The following is a 22,452-nucleotide window of genomic DNA, read 5'->3' as shown; positions in this document are numbered from 1 at the left end:
TAATTCAAAAGTTAATATGATTGAGAGGACATACCATGCCTTAAGAGATGCTTCGAGAATTTTACATTTCATGTAGTCATGAATTAACACAAAATGCAAAGAATGCAACTTCAAGGTGAAAATTTGTCCATGCCTGTCTTTTTTTCTGTCTATAAATTATCAAGTCTGATCTTTCCACAGTTCTACTTATGAAATGTCCCCTTCCCTTCCTCTAAATTTTTTAACTGCCATAAGTTATTTCCTCGGTACAACATTTGAAGCCTTTCATGATGTGAAAGCCATACTTTTCTGAAAATTAAAATTCTTTATTTGATTATCATCATGAGATATGGCTACATATTTTAGCCTAAAGTCTTCACGTGTTGCCTCAGCCAGTCACATCCTAGTTCAGAAAGTTGCCCCATACCAACTGCTCAATTTAATTAGCATGCCAGTCCTGTGCCAGTGAATACTGCTCCTTGCTACTGTCTTGACATTTGCATAGCATACAATGTACAGGAATTTATTTTCTGTTTTATTATAGATAGGATTTATCAGTATTTTCCTGCCTCATACCTCAAACACATTTTTTAATGTGGCTTTTAGCATAGCATATATTTCCTGTAGCACATTTGCATTCGGCATCAGTAATTCCAAATTAAATTCCCACTGAGATCATCAGGCAAGCAATTAGTGGCAATTGCTTGCTTTTATAGAGTAGTCAAATCATGCCCAAAGTTTATGGCTAAATTATAATAATATAATACACATACACACAGATGCTATATATTGGACGGAGTAGACTGTAAGTCAGCTGTTAATAGTTACATTAACGTGTGATTTTCATATTGGGCTACATATACATACAGATGTACTATTTATAAACCTCTCCCTAGAATTATAAGAGATTATATTTCATATATTTTAACCAGTAATAAAATATTTTATAGATAGAGCTAGAGATAGAAATGGATATAGACTTAGCTTTTGACTTTAAATATCAGGAAATTTGTCTTCTCTTACAGTTACACCCCAAATATATTCTTAGATTTTTCACTGAATTTTCCCAGGTCATGAAAAGGTTTTTTTTTTCCTCTCTCCTTCAAAATACCTTCTGTTCATTTTAACTGAACCATTGGGTTAAATTTACTGACAATATCCAGTAAATTTGGTGTGTGGTTTTTGAGAACCAAGTAAGCATCTTACATTTAATAAGCCATCAGGTATGTGGTCATGCCCAAGACAAATCTTTTTTATTAAAGTAAAATTGACCTACAACATTTTATTAGTTTTACTGTACAACATAGTGATTTGTCATTTTTATGCATTAGGAAATGATCACAAGGATAAGTCTAGTTATCACCATACAAATTATTAGTAAATTATTGCCTATATTCCTAAGGCCATCCATATATCACACCCCTGATACTTTATAACTGGAAGTATGTTCCTTTGATCTCCTCCCCCTATTTTGCTCATTCCTCCAACCCCCTCCCTGCAACAACTGACAAATTGTTTTCTGTATCTATGAGCCTGTTTCTATTTTTGTTATGTTTGTTTATTTTGTTTCTCAGATTTCACATGGAAGTGAAATCACATGGTATTTGTCTTTCTCTGTCTGACTTAGTTCACTTAGCACAATATCCTCTAGGTTCATCCAAGTTGTTACAGATGGCAAAATTTCATTCTTTTTTAAGGCTCAGTTTCAAGGCTGAATAACACTATATATTCTTTGTTAAACCCAAAAGATTTAGACCACTTGGTAGAGAAGTAATCATACAGGTCATTCTGTCAGGTCAGTTAATTTCTCTTTCTTAGTTCTTGGCTCATTGCAACAAAATGTGAAATGCCAGACTAAAGGTTTTAAAACAACACACAGATTACAGCTCAGTTCAGCTCAAGCCGACAGATCTTTTATTAGACAGACACTTCCAACATATTAGAGCAGGCTTACTCCAAAGGAGTCCTCCTCTTTTCCCTCTTGGTTTCCCCCTTTTTATACTTCTATTCTCCTCCTTTTGGTTATGCCCTGTTCAAAATAGGGCTTGTACCCACTACCAAACAATGAAAGGGAATACAAATGGGCATATGCTCAAGACCGATTGATGAAATTGCAAGTTATATTACAGTAGGCTCTGTTGTTTATGTCTTCCCATATTCAATCTGTTATGTGTTAGTTGCTCAGGCATGTCTGACTCTTTGCGGCTCCATGAACTGCAGCCCTACAGGCTCCTCTGTCCATGGGATTCTCCAGGCAAGAACACTGGAGTGGGTTGCCATTCCCTTCTCACGGGATCTTTACAACCCATGGGTCAAACCTGGGTCTCCCACATTGCTGAAAGATTCTTTACCATCTGAGCCACCAGGGAAGGCCTACTCAGTCTGTTATAATCAGATGTAGAATATTTATCAACCCTTAATGGGCTCCTTGCTACGAAAGGTTGCTTGGAGAAGCCTCTGAGATTAGGTTGCATCTACTGTGTGCCTAAGGTCCACAGGCAGGAGTTGGAGAAGTGTCTCTGGTTGTTTTGTAGCATATCTGTGAGTTCTGGGTGTGTCTGGGATGGGTTTCAGAGACCAACTTACATCACCTTCAGCCAGGCCATCCCTCATTGCTCATGAATAACTTCCTTCCTAACAATTCCATTTCCTACTACCGTGATGAGGGAAAGCATAGGATCTGTGGGAACACAAAGTAGTGAACCTAACCCACAACTGAATGTTGTGGAAAAGCAATGTTAAGTTAGTGTGGAGCTTAGTTTTGAAGGCAGCCAGGTAGAGGGAAGGGCAGGCACATTGCAAGGTGAGGGAAAATCGCAAGAAGATATGTCTGTAATATTTAGCAAAGTGCCAATATGAGTCACTGTTTATCCAGTCCTCTTTTGAGAGCCATTAAGTTGTTTTGAACTTTGTTATTAAAACAATGTGCTAAAAGTCCTTTATATTAACATTTGATAATGCTTATACTTCTTTTCTCTGGAGAGATATTTAAGACTGCACTGCAGAATCTTAAGGCTTTTTTGTTCCTGAGGAATTGTCCCAAGTTTTTTTCTCTTCAGCAATGTATGATAAAGTCCACATAGCCAAAATGTTGCTAGTACTTAATATTATAAATCTGTTTCTGGGTTGAATAGAAATTCAACTGACCCTGGTTAAAATTACCCCAGATCATCCCATACCTACAACTTAGTACTAGAATAAGCTTGATAGCTTTTACTCCAGAGCCCTCATTCTTAATAACAGAATAACACCTTCCTCACAGGTTATTAAAAAAATACAATAGAATAAAATGTATAAGCTTACTGTCATAAAGTATTTAATAAGAATGTCATACTTCTATATGATTTTGGCATTAAAAACATACAGTAAAACATACATAGGACAAGGATATTTAAATAATTATCTATGCATTTGTACCAGAGATTGTAATTCTTACATTACATATCTGATATATAATCTGTTGATATAACAAAATTGGGAGCAGGTCATTATTAAGTAATTTGAGTAGTAAAGCAAAACTTTTAATTTTTACAATTTTAAATTAATAACTTATCAGGGATATTAAGTTCTAAATAGTTAAAATTAGTAACAAGAATAATCAGTTTAAATACCAGGAACAACAACAACAAAAAATATATCAGCAGCATTTTAGCTAACACTTTGTTTCAGTTCAATTCAGTTCTGAACTGAACTCGTTGCAACCCCATGGGCTGCAGCACGCCAGGCTACCCTGTCCATCACCAACTTCTGGAGCTTACTCAAACTCATGTCCATCAAGTCAGTGAAGACATCCAACCATCTCAGACTCTGTCATCCCCTTCTCCTACTGCTCTCAATCTTTCCCAGCATCAGGGTCTTCTCCAGTGAATCAGTTCTTTGCATCAGGTGGCCAAAGTATTGGAGCTTCAGCTTCAGTATCAGTCCTTCAAATGAATATTCAGTACTGATTTCCTTTAGAATTGACTGGTTTGATCCCCTTGCAGTCCAAGGGACTCTCAAGAGTCTTCTCCAACATCACAGTTCAAAAGCATGACTTTTTTGGTGCTCTGCTTTCTTTATGGTCCAACTAACATCCATATATTGCTACTGGAAAAAAACATCTTTGACTATATGGACCTTTGTTGGTAAAGTAATGTCTCTGCTTTTTAATATGCTATCTATGTTTGTCATAGTTTTTCTTCCAGGGAGCAAATGTCTTTTAATTTCATGGCTGCAGTTACCATCTGCAGTGATTTTGGAGCCCAGGAAAATAAAGTCTGTCACTGTTTCCATTGTTTCACCGTCAATTTACTATGAAGTTATGGGACTGGATGCCACTTATTTTAGGATTATGTTTTTTGTTAAAAAATTGTAAATATGAATCCTTTCAATTATATAGTCAGGCTACTAGACTCAGAAAAGTCATAGTTGATTGGCATTTGGGCTCCATCATACTTCTAGAATGGAACAAAACAAAAACATGTCTATGTAGCACAACTAGGTTTTGCAATTAGGTTTTTGCAATGAAATAATATTTTTTTCTCTTTCTCTCACCTGTAATTATAATGGTCTGGTGTAGGGGCCTGAAAATTGAAATAGCATTATAGGAGCTAAAATTCAAATTAACTATTGTTGATTAATTTAAAACATACCTTCTTATTTAATACTGGAAAAGTCACTTTAGGAAATAATTGTTGTGACATTACCATTTAAATTTTATGTCTGCTTTAAGTTTTTTATAGGAGAAATTATATAACTAAGCCAAGGCTGAAAAATGACATAAGACCATAGATTTTATTGTTTTATCCTAAATTCTCACTTGTAATGAAAGTTGTTCCAGGAATATATTTCACAGATGTTGAGAGCCATTAACTTGCTGGATGGAAATTTTTGTCAGATTATTAAAAGCAAACAACTGTGAGTGTTAATATTTCATATTTTAATAATTGGCCAACTTTGAATATTTTATATTAAAATGATTTGATGAATCAGTCAAATTATATATTTTTATGAGTTCTAATATCACATATTAAATATATACAATTAGAATTACTGTGGCTTTTTTCGTAGTCAATAATGATTAATATTGTTTATACTAATTAAATGACTATCTTAAAGAAAATGTCTATAATGTTATATTGTATTGCTTTACAGATGCTCCCAAGTTCATATCAAATCAAACAATTTATTACTCTTGGGAAGGAAATCCAATAAATATAAGCTGTGATGTGAAATCAAATCCACCAGCATCAGTCCATTGGAGAAGAGAGAAATTAGTCTTGCCAGCTAAAAACACCACTAATTTAAAGACATATAGCACAGGGAGAAAAATAATATTAGAGGTAAGTCTTCATTATATATCAACAAATTGTATTATTTTGGCAGTTATTTACTATTTTAGAATATATTTAAGTATCTTGATATATAAATTATCTATAATTCTATCCTATATTATATGTATACCATGTTGTGTATATTTCATGCTTATTTGCTTAAAGAGAAATTTTATGCATTTGGGTCATTGTCAATTAATGGTTAGTGTCTCACTATTTACTTATATGGGCTTACTTATATAGATATTTGGCTATATAGCAAAAGTCATTATATTTCATGAATTTATATTTAAAAAAAACAATTGTATCAGGGAAAAGTAGGGAGAAAGAATGAATAGTTTGTATGTTATTGAGGGCCAAAAGTTCAATTTCAGTGTTGCTACTAGGCATTGAGTTTGTGATTACATCATCCTGCTTCCTAGATCAGCATATATAAATGCTATCTGCTGGCTACATATTTACAAATTCCTAAATAAACCAGATTTGCTTGTTCATTGCCTCATTTCATTTTATATTTTATGTTAAGATTGTAGATAATTGTTTTTATACTGCCGAGTACCTGGCCTTTAAATTCTGTTTGAATACAGTATCTTTTATTTATTAATTGTATATTATGTTTGTATATCAATTTCTAATGTTTATCTGTCTATGACAATGATCATTAGTCCTTCTAATTTATGATGCTTTCATAACAATTGAGAATCTTTCTCAAATAGCATGTTTAGCTTGAAAGATGCTATATTTTCTCTACTAGTTCAATATACATAAATTTTAATAATGCTTGTTTTACAATAACATTTGATATCTTTATTGCATTAACTTAAAAGTGTTCTCACTGGTGCCCTGTTAACTCTTTCACCTAGTAACTGGACTTAGTAAAACATTTGTTCGATGGAATGATTTCAGTATTACTTCCACCAACTGTTTGGATAATTGATTATCAGAACATTTTGTCTAAATCTATTTCAAATACATTTTTTTTGTATCTGTATTAGAAGTATTTATTGGCAAATTGACAGAGAACTCAGTTTCACAAAGACTTTTGACCAGATTCAACTGCAATTTTTCGTATTTAACCATAGAAAATTGAGGTTAGGTTTAGGGGAGTGTATTAGTGTGATAGGGCTGCCATAACAAAATAACACAGAATGGGTGGCTTAAAAAATAGAAACTATAATTTTTCACACATTTCTGGAAGCTAGAAGTCCAATATCCAGGTGCCAGAAGGACTGGTTTATTGCAAGTCTCTCCTTGTTTTGCGGATGGATGTCTTCTCACTGTTACTCATATAACCTTCCCTCAGTGTAGGCAGAGAAAGAAGAGAAAATGCTCCAATGTCTTTTCTTCTTATAAGGATACCAGGCCCCACTCTTGCGATCTCCTTTGCCTTCTTAAAGTCCTTACCTCCAAATATAGTCACATTAGAGATTAGGGTTTCAGAATTTGATTTTTGTCAATAGCCACGATTCAGTCCATAACAGGTAGATTTACATTCATGTTTTTTTTTAATTTTATTTTATTTTTAAACTTTACATAATTGTATTAGTTTTGCCAAACATCAAAATGAATTAAATGACAGACTAATCTGTAATTTCAGCTTGACTTCATCTTGCCACTTTTCAGATTCTGGAATAGCTCATAATTCTTCATAGTTGATATGAGCAACAATTTATAAATTGACATTTAAGTATTTTATTAATATAAAGTTATCATGTCATTTCTGCCAGAATGCCATTTCTCTCAATGCAAAAGTCAAAACTAAGCAATTTTTGTTTATACATAGCCAAGGAATCTGTTTCTTAGGGCACTGACCTTGAGCATAAACTTTTTATGTGTATACTATTTTCAAAAATTAAGTTTAAATCCTGAATAAATAATACAGATGTATAACAAAAACAACTTAAAACACTACAGCAAAATAACAATAACAACAATAAGAAGAATCAGTAATAATGTTAATAATTTTGAATTAGTAGCATACATAGTTCCTTAGGATGTACATTATAATGATTTTTCTCTATAAATTATTATAGTAGTTACATAATTGCTAATACTTAAGAACATATAAAAATAAAAATAAATTTTCCAATTAATAATAATCTGGTTAGTAGTGGATTCCTTGAATTAACATTTTTTTCCTTTGATTACATACATATGTTCATTTCTTAATGTGAATTTTAAAAAATAACAAAACATTCTATAAATCCTTTTGGTTCTTGCCAATAAATGTATTTCTCAAGGCCTTACAGATTTGGTCATTTGTTTTCCCTAAGTGTTCCCCTGAGGTAATAGGACAGCTTTTTAATATTTGAGAAAATTTGATTCAGAAAGTTTCTAATAGGTAGACTGGAATAATATTCTGCCCTTAAGTGTTTAGGAAAGAGCTTACAAATTCCTTTATTAACATTGTTCTCTCAGTTAATATTTTTGTGTTAAAAACTACTCTTGGTATTTTATTATATTCTATCAAAGCCCAACATCTGAAGTAAACTTGAATTATTTTAACTGCATATTAAAATATGAAGTAGTTATTGAATAAATATAAGTAACCTTTTATATATTAAACATAGTTAATATGAATATATATTAAATAAATATGAATTACATACCTTTGTTATATATTATTATGCATTTTGATAAAATTATCTATTATTTCACTATGCTGGCATTAAACTTGTAAAAACCACTTGTTGGACCCTACTACTTTCCTAGAATATACTAAATAGGCTGGAGGGGACATGATTTGGCCCAGTTGTATGATCTGTGTTTTTTTAATAGTCTGTGCTACTAGGGGTAGTTTCTCTATTTGTTAATCATAGAGCATGATAAAGAAACTACGTATTTCAGCTAAAATTACAAAGCCTTTATCTTTTGATAAGTGAACTCCCAGGAAAATAAAATCAAAGCTGAACTGAGCCTTTTAAAATGTGTTCCAGTTAAAATAGGTATATTTAAGTTACTTTATGGATCTTGAGGAACTGTGCAATAGTCAGGATTCTTTGTCACATCCGTCCTGTATTTGCATTGCATTTGTTCAGTACACATTCTTCCCTTTGGGATATACAAATGACTTTCTCATATATTTGTAGAATAAAGACATTTTTCGTAAACTTTCTGAGTAGTAAAATTGTTTTCTAGTTAAGTTAACTTAGTTTATTATAACCTGAATATATGAAAAATTAATATTTTAGTCATTTAAAAGTACTTCTATATGGGCTGTTAAAGCTTCTAGTCCTTAAAGCTATAATCTATTCCTAGATGGACATCTGACTAGAAGATGAATGACACAGCTTTTTGTACCCTTTCAGAATTATCATCTTCAATGGACCTCCAAATTGCACTTTTAGTTAATAGCCTCCCATTATCACAAAACCATTTTCCCCTTTTGGGATAGACTTGAAATTAACAGCAACTCTATTGTACGCTTATTCTCTCTTAATAACAGTTACTGGAATTGAAAATTATATCTTTACAATCACCAAATCTCTTTTCTGAATTGATACTTCAGAATTTTTGTACATTAGAATTACAGGGTTGGTCCCACTGTTCAACAATAGAATCCCAGAAGGTTAACTTAATTATGGATTTCAAGTGTGTAAGGACTGAGGTCAACTATTTTCCACCCAAACTGAAAGAGAATGATAGGAATTGAACAACAATAGGGGCAAGATACGTTGTTAGGTATCAAGATAATATGCCTGCCAACAGGGATTGGTACACAGGGAAATATTTTCTTGCAAAATACCTTCCTGAAAGATTTTTATTTTAAATATATCCTCACCCTTTCTTAATATGTTATGTTTAATAAAATCATAAGAGGAAGAGAAAGCTGTGGTATTTTGAACCTTTCTTAAACTTTAAACCTGCCTGATCGAAGACAGCAAGGTAGAAAACAGAGTTAACAATGCTTTTGTTACAAGATTCCTATTTTTAAAGTCGTTTGTAGCAATTGCAGAATATATATTTTTCAATCGGTACTATTTTCTGTACTTTACATATATAAATATCTGATGATTTTTCACTTGAATACATGTAACAAAATGGTAGTATTTATCTACTTAATAAATCGATAGACTAGCTGTAATTTACCTGGTCCTATGGTGGGTTAGTGGAGAAGGCAATGGCACCCCACTCCAGTACTCTTGCCTGGAAAATCCCACGGACAGAAGAACCTGGTGGGCTGCAGTCCATGGGGTCGCTGGGAGTTGGACAGGACTGAGCGACTTCATTTTCACTTTTCACTTTCATGCGTTGGAGAAGGAAATGGCACCCCACTCCAGTGTTCTTGCCTGGAGAATCCCAGGGACGGGGGAACCTTGTGGGCTGCAGTCTATGGGGTCGCACAGAGTCGGACACGACTGAAGCGACTTAGCAGCAGCATGGTGGGTTAGAGTCCACGGGGTCGCAAAGAGTTGAACAGGACTGAGCACCTAAGCACATGGACACACATGGATAGTACAAAACTACGGATTATATCTTAAAAGGAGAGAATGCTTACTTGATACAGAAAAAAGAGTTATGACAAGGAGTTTTCAGTAATTGTATATATATGAAGATGATAGTGATGCTACAGACTATTTTAAAACTTCTGTGATATTGTTTTAAAATTGTGAAACTTTTATTATTATAATTATTTTAGATTGCACCTACATCCGATAATGACTTTGGACGATATAATTGCACAGCTACTAATCCTATAGGAACAAGATTTCAAGAGTATATTCTTGCTTTGGCTGGTAAGTATAACGTAGTAATTTCTGATATCTCATAAAATATTTCCTGAAGTAAATAGTTTTTATATGTGCATAATCCTGATACAGGTTACTATGAGAAAGATAGAACTGGTGCTTAAAATATTGTAACAGTTCTATATGATACAGTGAGGGCTTAGATTGTATTCACTAATCAAGATTAATTTTCATTCTGATTCCCCCAACTTTATATATGACACATCTATGAAAGTGTTAGGAAACATATGTCTTAAGAAATCAAACTATATTCCCGTAAAGTAAAAATCTTGTCAAAAATACCAATAAAATATATCTTTAGAGAAATTAAAATTAATCTGTTTTAAAATTCTAAATTGAAAGAATAAACAGTAACTTCATTGTTAAAATTTAGAGTTATGTAACTTGCTGAAATATGTTTCATTTTGTATATATAAAAACATTTCAGTTCTTTCCTTCAAGCTTAAAATATATAGATAAAATATCATGCAGGTTAAAGTTTACCTTAACTAGAAATCTAGCTATGCTTTTATTTGTATTTATATTATATATATTTATATTTATGTATATATATATATAAACACATATAGATTTTGTCATTAGTACAAGACTGGTTAGAAATCTGGAAATATTCATGTTTATACTTTGTAAAGTTCAGATGATGTAAATATTATTTATTGTCTTCTAGGTCCAGGTAGGGAAATATCAGAAAATCATTATACTATTATATTTTAATAGAATAAATAACTTTCATGAAAATATTTTGAAACTTTTTCAAATAAATTATATAATATAAAATGTTAAATAAATTATATAAAGTTAAATTATATAGCTTTAATTTTATATTGTTATGAAGTATTTCTTTTGATATGTAGATATATCTTAAAGTCATTAGTTGTGAAGATCAAAAGGGAAATTTAAAAGTTATGAAGCTAATAATAATCAAATTATTATGTAACTGGAAAACCTGCTCGTCTCCAATTCAAGTTTTATTTTACTACATTATGGGTAAAGGAAGAGAAGGATTCTGTGGAAAGGTTTTAGGGAAGGAAATGATAAGGAAAAAGTTAAAATTAGAGGGAGTTAATATAGAAAGGAAAAGAGGCAGAAAATGATGAAATAAGGGAGAATATAAACCAGAGTGTACTGTCTACCAGGAAGTCATTGGAAAACTAATCTCAATGAAAATCATTGGAAGTAGACTGCGTGCAGTTAGTCATATGAATAAACCTTTGTACAAGCAAACTAAATTCTAGAAAATGAAATGTGTTAAATCACATCAAATTCATTTATAATAAATTGAAGTATTAATTGTAGTAATGAAAAGCATCCACTACTCATGTCAATTCCAAGCTTTAGAAAATTAGGCAAATGTCCTTGTAGAAACTGTTTATAAATAATATCTAGACATATGATTGCTATATACATATATTATAGTTAATATAATATAAATATATTAACATTGATGTACTATTATATATTGCTTTTTTGAAAAATGACCCCATTTTCTATAAGGTAGAACTTGATAAGTGACCTTTTAAAATTTTTTTTAGTTTTTGGAAATTCATAATTCAAGAAATTATGAAATATAGAACATTATACTGATGAGATTTGAAGTCTTATTAAATTCATTACATAATATCTATGTAGTTTCATATGTCATATTTTATATTTCCAAAATATATTCTCTATTCTTCCTTTCCTTCCTTCCTTTTTTTTTCCCTCCTGAATAATTAAATCCTACATCTGGCTTCCCTAGTGGCTCATTTGGTAAACAATTTGCCTGCAATGCAGGAGACCCAGGTTCAATCCCTGGGTTGGGAATATCCCCTGGAAGGAAATGGAGGCAATCCACTGCAGTATTCTTGCCTGGAGAGTTCCATGGACGGAGGAGCCTGGTGGGCTACAGTCCATGGGGTCACAAAGAGTCAGACATGACTGAGTGACTAACATTTTCACTTTCATTTTTCACATCTGAGCAAAGTGGGTATTTTTATGTGGATGGGGTAGGGCACGGCAATCCAGCATATGATGTGCCTGTTTTAAGACAGAGACAGCAACCCAGAGAAGAGTATGGGAGCCTGATCAGAGTAAGGAGAGTTTTCAATAAAGAAATGGGGGCAGTGATGAATGATTAATTTCTGAAGTTTGTAGGCTTAGCGTGGCTAATATAGCATGGCTAATAAAATCAATATAATTATCTCACCTTTGGGGAAGAGATCAGTAAATGCAAAAATTAGAATGATCCAGAGTTGATGATTGGGTCTTGGGGGTACTCTGGTCTTGTGTACATAGCTGGATAGAGAAAAGAAGTGGAGGGGTGTGTGTGTGTGTTCAACCACTTCTACAGGGAGCTTCCTTTTGCCAGGAATGTGATTTAGAAAATAATTTTTAAGATAATTCTACACACTGAGAGAACTTGAGAGCTACAACATCCCAGTAACAAAAGAGCATGCTTGGCAGCCAGATCTTAGTTTTTAAGTATCATTCTTCACTATGAGTGTTGTCAAAGCTATGGTTTTTCCAGTAGTCATGTGAGAGTTAGAACATAAAGAAGGCTGAGCACCAGAATTTGATACTTTTGAATTGTGGTGCTGGAGAAACTCTTAAGAATCCCTTGGACAGCAAGGAGATCAAACCAGTCAATCCTAAAGGAAATCAACCCAAAATATACATTGTAAGGACTGATGCTGAAGCTAAAGCTCTAATACTTTGGCCACCTGATGCGAAGACTGGACTCATTGGAAAAAGACCCTCACGCTGGGAAAGACTGAAGGAAAATGATAGAAATGGTAGCAGATATGAGATAATTATATAAAGTCATTGACTCAATGGCCATGGATTTGAGCAAACTCCAGGAAATAGTGAAGGACAGGGAAGCCTGGAGAGCTGCAGTCCTTGGGGTCATAAAGATTTGGACATGACCTAGCAACTGAACAATAACAGCAGCTGAGAGTAGCTAGGTCTCTTTTTAAAACTGGCTAATTCTAGGACATCATAGATGATGAATGCACAGTAGTATCTGATACTGGGATAACAATCTTATTTATTATGGACATTGTATTTTATTAAACAATTCATAAATTTCACTTTATTTGCCACTTTTTTCCTTCAAGTCTCTTCCTACCTCATTTTTTCACACAAGCTAATACTAGGAGACCTGCTGAGGTCTCCTGCGCTATGCTTCACAACTGATTTGTTTTAACCTCAGTTCAGGACTCTGTACTTACCCCTATTAAATTTCATCTTGTCCATTTGAGCTCATCCTTTTAACTTAATGAGATCTTGTCAAATACAGTATTTTTGCTCTCTTTCCAAGATTGATTTAATTCACAAATACCATGAGGCAGTCATTTGCATTTTCACCTATGTCATGGTTCAGCCTATGCAAGTCATTTTTAAGAATAGAGACCTTCTTACAGGTTAAATTGGATCAATTGAACAGAATTCTGTTGATATGTAATTATAGTCAATCTACTTGCCCTTGTACCTGGACTACATTTTATCTAGACCCATGTTCCATAAAATGTGAAAGCAGCTTGAAATCAGTTCATTGGAAAATACACTTTCTTCAACTAAATATAAAACTAAGTTTCTCTTCAGTTCAGTTCAGTTCAGTCGCTCAGTCGTGTCTGACCCTTTATGACCACATGAACCGCAGCAGGCCAGGCCTCCCTGTCCATCACCAACTCCCAGAATCCACCCAAACCCATCTCCATTGAGTCGGTGATGCCATCTAACCATCTCATCCTCTGTTGTCTCCTTCTCCCCCTGCCCTCAATCTTTCCCAGCATCAGGGTCTTTTCAAATGAGTTAGCCCTTTGCATCACGTGGCCAAAGTATTGGAGTTTCAGCTTCAAAATCAGTCCTACCAATAAACACCCAGGATTGATCTCCTTTAGGATGGATTGGTTGGATCTCCTTGCAGTCCAAGGGCCTCTCAAGACTCTTACTTCTCAAATACCACAGTTCAAAAGCATCAATTCTTTGACACTCATCTTTCTTTATAGTCCAACTCTCACATCCATACATGAACACTTGAAAAACCATAGCTTTAACTAGGTGGACCTTTGTTGGCAAAGAAATGTCTCTGCTTTTTAGTATCCTATCTAGGTTAGTCATAACTTTCCTTCCAAGGAGTTCAGTTCAGTTCAGTCGCTCAGTCATGTCTGACTCTTTGCGACCGCATGAATCACAGCTGCCAGGCCTCCCTGTCCATCACCAACTCCGGAGTTCACTCAAACTCACGTCCATCGAGTCGGTGATGCCATCCAGCCATCTCATCCTCTGTAGTCCCCTTTTCCTCCTGCCCCCAATCCCTCCCAGCATCAGAGTCTTTTCCAATGAGTCAAATCTTCGCATGAGGTGGCCAAAGTACTAGAGTTTCAGCTTTAGCATCATTCCTTCCAAAGAACACCCAGGACTGATCTCCTTTAGAATGGACTGGTTGGAACTCCTTGCAGTCCAAGGGACTCTCAAGAGTCTTCTCCAGCACCACACTTCAAAAGCATCAATTCTTCAGCACTCAGCTTTATTCACAGTCCAACTCTCCCATCCATACATGACCACTGGAAAAACCATAGACTTAAACTAGATGGACCTTTGTTGGCAAAGTAATATCTCTGCTTTTGAATGATAGTATCTAGGTTGGTCATAACTTTCTTTCCAAGGAGTAAGCGTCTTTTAATTTCATGGCTGCAGTCACCATCTGCAGTGATTTTGGAGCCCAGAAAAATGAAGTCAGCCATTGTTTCCTCATCTATTTGGCATGAAGATATGTGACTGGATGCCATGATCTTAGTTTTCTACATGTTGAGTTTTAATATGTAATTTTTAATATGTATTATTTAATATGTAAGTTTCTCTTACATAATCAATTTTGAGATATCTAACCTGAAAAATCTACATCTTTCTCTTTTTTCCTATACTATAAGGAAAAGTTTTGTCTTTGAAAATTACCTGGCTTATGGTAGATTTAGATGAATTATTGAATGTATTAAGGGTTCAAAATGCATCATTTGATTTGCTTATGAGTCATAGTTGTGTGTATGTGCTTAGTCGCTCTGTCATGTCCGACTCTTTGCAACCTCATGGACTGCAGCCCCCCAGGCTGTAGTTTTCCTGACAGTTATAAAAGTAAATGAACAAATAAAATTGAAAACAATTATTCAGAAGATTAGTGTCACTACCTGTGAGGAGAAAATTTTAAACGTATGTGATCAAATGATGTTAAAAGATCAATAGAATAATGATTTGATTTGGAATTTGGAGCAAACCAGATTGGTAATGAAATGAGGAATTTACAGTTTCAGATGTGCTACAGATTGTCTATAATGTTAGATTAAGCTCACAATTGAAATAGGAAAATATATAAAATTTATTGTAAATAATGTGGCCTCTCAGAGCCGAAGCAGATGAAAGCCGTTTCAGCATTATCCTTGAGGTGAATGCAGTTAATATATACACTCTGCATGGTAGGGTCTTACTAAATCTAGGAAACTCAATTCTTTATATGAGAATTCCCTTAATATTTGGGACTTTTATCAGGTGGAGATTGATAAATAAACCAGGAAATAATACTTTAATATGGAGACATGGGTGGTTATAAATTTATTTGAGAAACAGGGGAGAGGGAAGGCATGAGATAGCCACCAGTCTTTTGACTTCAAGGTCTTAATATACCTCAAGTGAGGTCCAAAGTCAAGTCTGCAACTACTCATCAGAGGTCAAGAAACTTTGCAGTCAAGCTACCCTTCTGCTGATTTCACAGCCCCCGGCACCAGAAATTGAATAGACTGTGGAGTAGGGAGTTGAGGTACTTCTGTAATCCACATCTGTATGTCCTCTTGTCCACATGCACCTGCTCAGAAGAATAGGAATGGCACTCACACTGGTTCAGCATGTTAAACCACGAGGATGTGCCACTCATCCTAAATGCCTTTATGGTGGTAACAACCATAGCAGCAAGTGAGCCTAGGGAATAAAGATTTTAGCCTTTCATTGCTTTTATTTTTTTTTTAAATTTTATTTTATTTTTAAACTTTACATAACTGTATTAGTTTTGCCAAATATCAAAATGAATCTGCCACAGGTATACTTGTGTTCCCCATCCTGAACCCTCCTCCCTCCTCCCTCCCCATTCCATCCCTCTGGGTCGTCCCAGTGCACCAGCCCCAAGCATTCAGTATCGTGCATCGAACCTGGACTGGCAACTCATTTCATACATGATATTTTACATGTTTCAATGCCATTCCCCCAAATCTTCCCGCCCTCTCCCTCTCCCACAGAGTCCATAAGACTGTTCTGTACATCAGTGTCTCTTTTGCTGTCTCGTACACAGGGTTATTGTTACCATCTTTCTAAATTCCATATATATGCGTTAGTCTACTGTATTGGTGTTTTTCTTTCTAGCTTACTTCACTCTGTATAATAGGCTCCAGTTTCATCCACCTCATTAGAACTGATTCAAATGTATTCTTTTTAATGGCTGAGTAGTACTCCATTGTGTATATGTACCACAGCTTTCTTATCCATTCATCTGCTGATGGACATCTAGGTTGCTTCCATGTCCTGGCTATTATAAACAGTGCTGCGATGAACACTGGGGTACTCGTGTCTCTTTCCCTTCTGGTTTCCTCAGTGTGTATGCCCAGCAGTGGGATTGCTGGATCATAAGGCAGGTCTATTTCCAGTTTTTTAAGGAATCTCCACACTGTTCTCCATAGTGGCTGTACTAGTTTGCTTTTAGTAAAGAGGAGTAGCATAGTGATAGAAATGGAGGAGGGGTATCATAAGAAAGTATTTGAGATAAGGATTCAAACACCATTTTAGAAAAACTGATTACAAATATTAAGAAAAATTATTTTAAAAATCTTACAAGATTGACAAATTGTTCTGAGTGATCTAAGTTAAGTGATACTGTACCCTCACTGCTGGGGAAAGAGCTGAGTCAGTGTCTCTGAACCACTGTATCTTAATTGCCATTTTCCCAGCAATCAAGGAAACCAAAGTTTCAGAAGTAAAGATGTTGGGGTAGAAACTCAAAACAGCTAAGTTGTGTGATAGGGAAACTAAAGAGCTTGTTGTCTGAGAAGAGAGTAGAACTGCAGAAATCTTTTTAATTCATCATAATAAGACAGAGAAGAAAGCGAGACTGAAAGTCCAAAGAAAAATAAAAGGAAGAGAAGAGCTCCCTGATGACAGTGTTCTGCAGAAAAGTAAAAGTAATATCATTCCACGATGAAGAGTTTGGCCTTGGAAAAATCAGAGGTTGGATGTCCATGAATCCAGAAGTGATAGGGTGCAACTTGAGTGAACAGACATCATGATTTCTATAAGCCCCTACCTAATCCTGACTCCTGAAGAAATACTGTTTTTTAATCTCATGATTCATAATCAAGTTGAAAATGTTTTTAAAAAATTTACTTACCCAAATTATCCTTTATAAGTACATTATATTCTTCAACTCTTTTCCTCCACATGAATATCTTGGGGCATGTGCTTTCAAGATTCTGCTTTATAGGGAGTATCTTCATTTTAGGATGCTGTTTTGTTGTTGGGCAGGGGAACATAATATTTGATGTATTGTTTTGAATTTGTTTCCAAATCTCTCTGTGTATGTATATCTATATATCTATCTATATATATAGAGAGAGAGATACATATAGATATGTATATATAGATATACATACACATATATATCTGCTTATTGCCCTCTTCCTTATTAATCAAGTTGTTTATACTCTAACTTTATGTACTAGTTCCATCTTATTTAATTGTATTGTTTTATTTTATCAGAATTAAAGTCAGAGAAGCAACTCCTCTTATTATTCCTTTACCTGTTACAACATATAAATGATTACCAAGAAAGATTTTTTATGTTTTCTCCTTTATACTTTGATCAAACTATGACTTTAGACATATGCTTAAGTATTAAAATTTACATCAATGTTATTTAGACACTGAGAGCTGTTTTAAAGAAAGGGTAAGTGGAATGATATTTGTAAATACCCTGTGATATATATCCCCATTAACTTACCCGCACAACAGCAACTTTAATGCTGTTATTATTAACATTTTGCTTAAAATAAAACTGAAACTAAATGAGTTTTATTTGCCTAGAATCATACATCAGCTTCACAGACGGTCCCTATGTGACTCCTGGACTGCGACAGCAACTCTTTGCTACTATACACAGCAAAAATTTCTAAGCTGAATCTCAGTATTGTATCTTTTACCGTCCACTTGACTGAATATTGAAAGATGTCAGTGGATACAAAATAAAGTGATAGTAAGAATGTGGTTATCGGGGAAGGATAGCAAAACTATGATGACTAATATTTACTAAGTGCTTATTATTAATATATTTCAGGTTCTGGTGTACATGTTTTTCATTACTTAATGCAAGTAACATCCCTAGCGTGGACGTTATTCTAATCTCCATTTTGGGGAGAAAAATACTGACTGTGGAAAAGATTAACAGACATGTCCAAGGTTGCAGCTGACAAAAGGCTAGACTTTGGATTTATAGATTCTGATGATATATATCCAGGCTTTTCACCCAATCCTATGTTGGTACTTGTAGAGATGAAAAGGAAAAAGAAATATAAATAAAGTGTTTGTACAATTATCCTTTTTATTCATTTAGTGATAGGTGGCATTCTTTAGTTATTGAGATGGAACGATGGGAGCATTGTGAATGAAATTCAACATCCACAATCCCCATTTGAAACAGTGGGTTGTGTTTGATCATCTTTTAAAATATGATCTTTTGCTTGAATACACCCAGTGAGGTTAGATATTTCAGGATCTTGAAAGCCAGACAGAAAAGTCTAAGTTTGAGGTTGTAAAGAGGAGGAAGCTCCTGAATATCTCCTCAGGAAAGTAACGTGATCAGAGTGGTGCTTTAGAAATATTGATTTTGCATTTCCATGCCATATGGATTCAAACTTGGTGGGCTGTCCAATAGAAGAGGAAGCTGAGAGCCACTAATGGCATTTCAGGAAGAAGCATATGGGGCATGGGCTCTGGAGTTCACAGTGCAAGCAGGAATGAAAAGATTTTGTTATTCAGTTGCTAAGTGGTATCTGACTCTTTGAGACACCAAAGACTGTAGCACGCCAGGCTTCCCTGTCCTTCACCGTCTCACGGAATTTTCTCAAGAATTAAAATGCAAGAAAAATAAAAATAACTTTGTGACTAATGCTGATGTATATATCAGAGATAGGATCAAGAATGAATGTGATTATGAAACAATTGAGAAAGTGGAGAGAAGAATTAGAGGTGTTAGTTTAGATGTCAGGCACTATTTACTTGGCCAAAGTCTGTACCTCTGTATCATATTTTTAATTGATGAAAATTGTAATTTATCATATATTTCCTGAGGCCTTAGTATAGCCCATCACTTTTTTCAACAGTACATCCGTGTATATATGTATGTATATATGCTTGCATGTATAAATTATGTATAGCAAATATTTTTTCCCTTTCCTCAAGAAATTCATAATTTAGTAGTCATTGGGTGGTTGGACATATAAAATCAGATTTTATCTAAAAAAAGATTTTAGAGCTTCAAATTACAAACACACTTTTCTTTTTAGTCAGGTAAGAGAAAGAAGAGGCCAACAAAAAATAAATATAAATGAAAACCAAGCTAAGAGTCAAGAGGCCTGAGAATAGATAGAAAAAATACCCACTCACCTATACTTTTGTGATGGTACATTTATGCTAAGATTAAAGGTTCAGTTGGTGTACCATGTCAGAGTATACAGCTTAGCAAATGGTACATACTTCTGTACTAAGGGTAAGAACCCCAAACTGTGTACATACCATAGGGTCAAAGGTGGGAGCCCAGAAGTATCACTCCTCTCTCTCTGCATGCGTGCTCAGTCTCAGTTATGTCCAACTCTTTGCGACCTCTGGGCAGTATCCCACCAGGCTCCTCTGTCCATGGGATTGTCCAGGCAAGAATACTGAAGCAGATTACCATTTCCTACTCTAGGGGATCTTCCTGACTCAGGGATCAAAACCTACATCTCCTGCATTGGCAGGCAGATTCTTTACCTCTGAACCACCTGGGAAGCTCTTCCAGCCTCCACTAGTACTTAAAAACTTTTCTTTTGAAATGTGCCCTTAAACTAAATGTTATTGCTGTGATGCCCAACTTAGTCCTAATTGATGTTACAGAGTCACTCAACACGGGGTCAGTCTTACCCGGAACAATCAATGTGTGTTTGTTTTCCCTCTTCTGCAAACTTTAGATCAAACCTACAGATGAAAAGAAACTTTGGCTATAACCTAGTGATTAAAGAAACTTTTCTTTACCATCTAAGCCACCAGGGAAGCCCTGTAAAATTATAATAATGTTTATATATGACAGCTTAAATAAATTATTAAGATAACTTAAAATGTCTATTTCCAGGTAATATTTTCATAGTTGTATGACTTTGGGATGCATCCATATTCTGCATATTTATTTCTGAACCTTAGAGTTTTAGTATAATGCACTTCATAGGACTGCCAAATAATTTGCAATCACTAATTAGACCTGAAATGTACACTGTTGCATTTCTTTACAATATTAATATCCAAAAGGCCATAAACCTGACCTCTTGGCTCTTGTCCAGTGTCATTTGTAAGACATTTTTATGTGATCTACAGTACTCTCTTTTAACTCTAGCAAATAAGGCACATTTGACTCTTGACAGCTATTAGAGATTTTTATATGAATGTTTGATTATACTGAGTCAAAAATTTACATTTACTGCATTATTTTCAATCAAGTGATTTTCTTTTTGTAAAGTTTATTCCTGAGATGGAACTATATACTTAATTTATATATTTATAAAATACCTATATATAATTTACCTAAATTGCATATATTTCTAATCTTTATGATTTTTTTCAAATGTGATATTGAAGAAAGACTGAGACTGAGAGACAGAAGGGACAGAGAGAAATTCTTTTAATGTTTAACACGTCTCTAATTGCTCATGTTTTCAGAGCAGAGGTTTCATTGATTTCATCAAGACTGTTTTCTCTCTTATACTCTCCTGTTGCTTGTTTGGCCTTTCAGATAATTCTTTACAAGGCTTTGTGTACTAGAAAATACAATGAAGTTTCACCCAAAGGTATCTGCTCAAGGGTATCTTCTTGAGTTTGAAGTAATATGAGTAAAGGATTATTACAAAGCACATAGAAAAAAGATTTTGTAACTGTTTCCTTTAATTGCAGGGATTAAAATGTAAATATCTCATCTAAAGGATTAAAACTTAAATATGTAACATTATTTTAATTAAATGATTCATAAGGAAAATTTTAAAAGATAGTTTAAAGTTTTATTTATTTCATGACAATTTCTCTAAACATTTGCCCAATTATTAATATAATTTTTATAAACAAAATAAATCTCACATTTTCACTAAAGATAATTATTTATGTTCATAATTCAATAAAATCTAGTTTTCTTATATTTTACTTATAGCTGCCTTCTCTCTCTCTCGCTCACACACACACACACTCAGGAACTTGTTTTTCTTGAATGGAAATAAAATGCTTATATTGGATAGTAAAGACAGAAGTAAAATTATTCCCTTAATAAATGAAATTTGATATTGAATTTACTATTTTCTACAGTAATAAACATGAACTAGTGTATACTTTCCTGTAATTTGAAGATATCATTCAGTGGTTTGTGCAAGCTTTGTAATTCAAATATATTAAGTGATAGAGGCAGCAATTTTCATTTATTCCTAGTTCTCAGAGCACCGTAAATCTTAATAATGGCCATCCACATTACCTGGGTTATATTTCCTTTGTTTTTATCCCTTTGTAGATGTTCCATCAAGTCCCTATGGAGTGAAGATTATAGAGCTGTCACAGACCACAGCCAAGGTTTCTTTCAGCAAGCCGGACTCCCATGGAGGTGTGCCTATCAATCACTATCAAGTGGATGTCAAAGAAGTGGCATCAGAAACCTGGAAAATAGTACGCTCCCATGGAGTTCAAAGTGAGTCAGTGATTTCAAAGCATGTTGGTTAATCCAAGCTCATCTTCAATATACCTGTATGATTAGCTTTTTATTTTCCCTTCAATGTGCTATTTTTATTTTAATGAGATAGGATGGGGAGACATTCCCACTGTCCTGTTCTTCTTCAAAATTCATTAATAAAGAGTAGAAAATTTTCCATCTTTAGTCAAGTTTAAAGAGTTTTAGGAATTCTCTGGAGGTCCAGTGGTTGGGACTCAGCACTTTCACTGCCGTAGCCTGGAGTTCAGTCACTGGTTGGGGAAATAAGATCCCATGAGCTGCGTGGTGTGGCCAAAACTAAGATTTAAAAAATAAGAATTGAGCAAAATCACCAAAGTTTAATGCCAAGAGGAAGAAGTTTGTATTTAAACTTTGGGTGTTGGAAAAGAAATTGGTGACATGTTAC

At 34.2% G+C, this 22,452-nt stretch overlaps 1 protein-coding gene across 1 annotated transcript in view; it reads left to right on the top strand.

Moving 5' to 3' along the window:
* The window catches only part of NCAM2 (neural cell adhesion molecule 2), a 539,245-nt gene that overhangs the window by 465,787 nt on the left and 51,006 nt on the right, over positions 1–22,452 (top strand). The window contains exons 10-12 of the mRNA XM_055567775.1: positions 5,113–5,300; positions 9,931–10,027; positions 21,852–22,025. Coding sequence (XP_055423750.1) covers positions 5,113–5,300; positions 9,931–10,027; positions 21,852–22,025 — 459 coding nt within the window. The remainder of the gene's footprint in view (positions 1–5,112; positions 5,301–9,930; positions 10,028–21,851; positions 22,026–22,452) is intronic.

Source organism: Bubalus kerabau, chromosome 2 (genome assembly GCF_029407905.1).
Source record: "Bubalus kerabau isolate K-KA32 ecotype Philippines breed swamp buffalo chromosome 2, PCC_UOA_SB_1v2, whole genome shotgun sequence".
In the NCBI taxonomy this organism is placed as follows: domain Eukaryota; kingdom Metazoa; phylum Chordata; class Mammalia; order Artiodactyla; family Bovidae; genus Bubalus; species Bubalus kerabau.
Note: the sequence above shows the minus strand (reverse complement) of the source record. Positions and strands in the feature narration are given on the sequence as shown.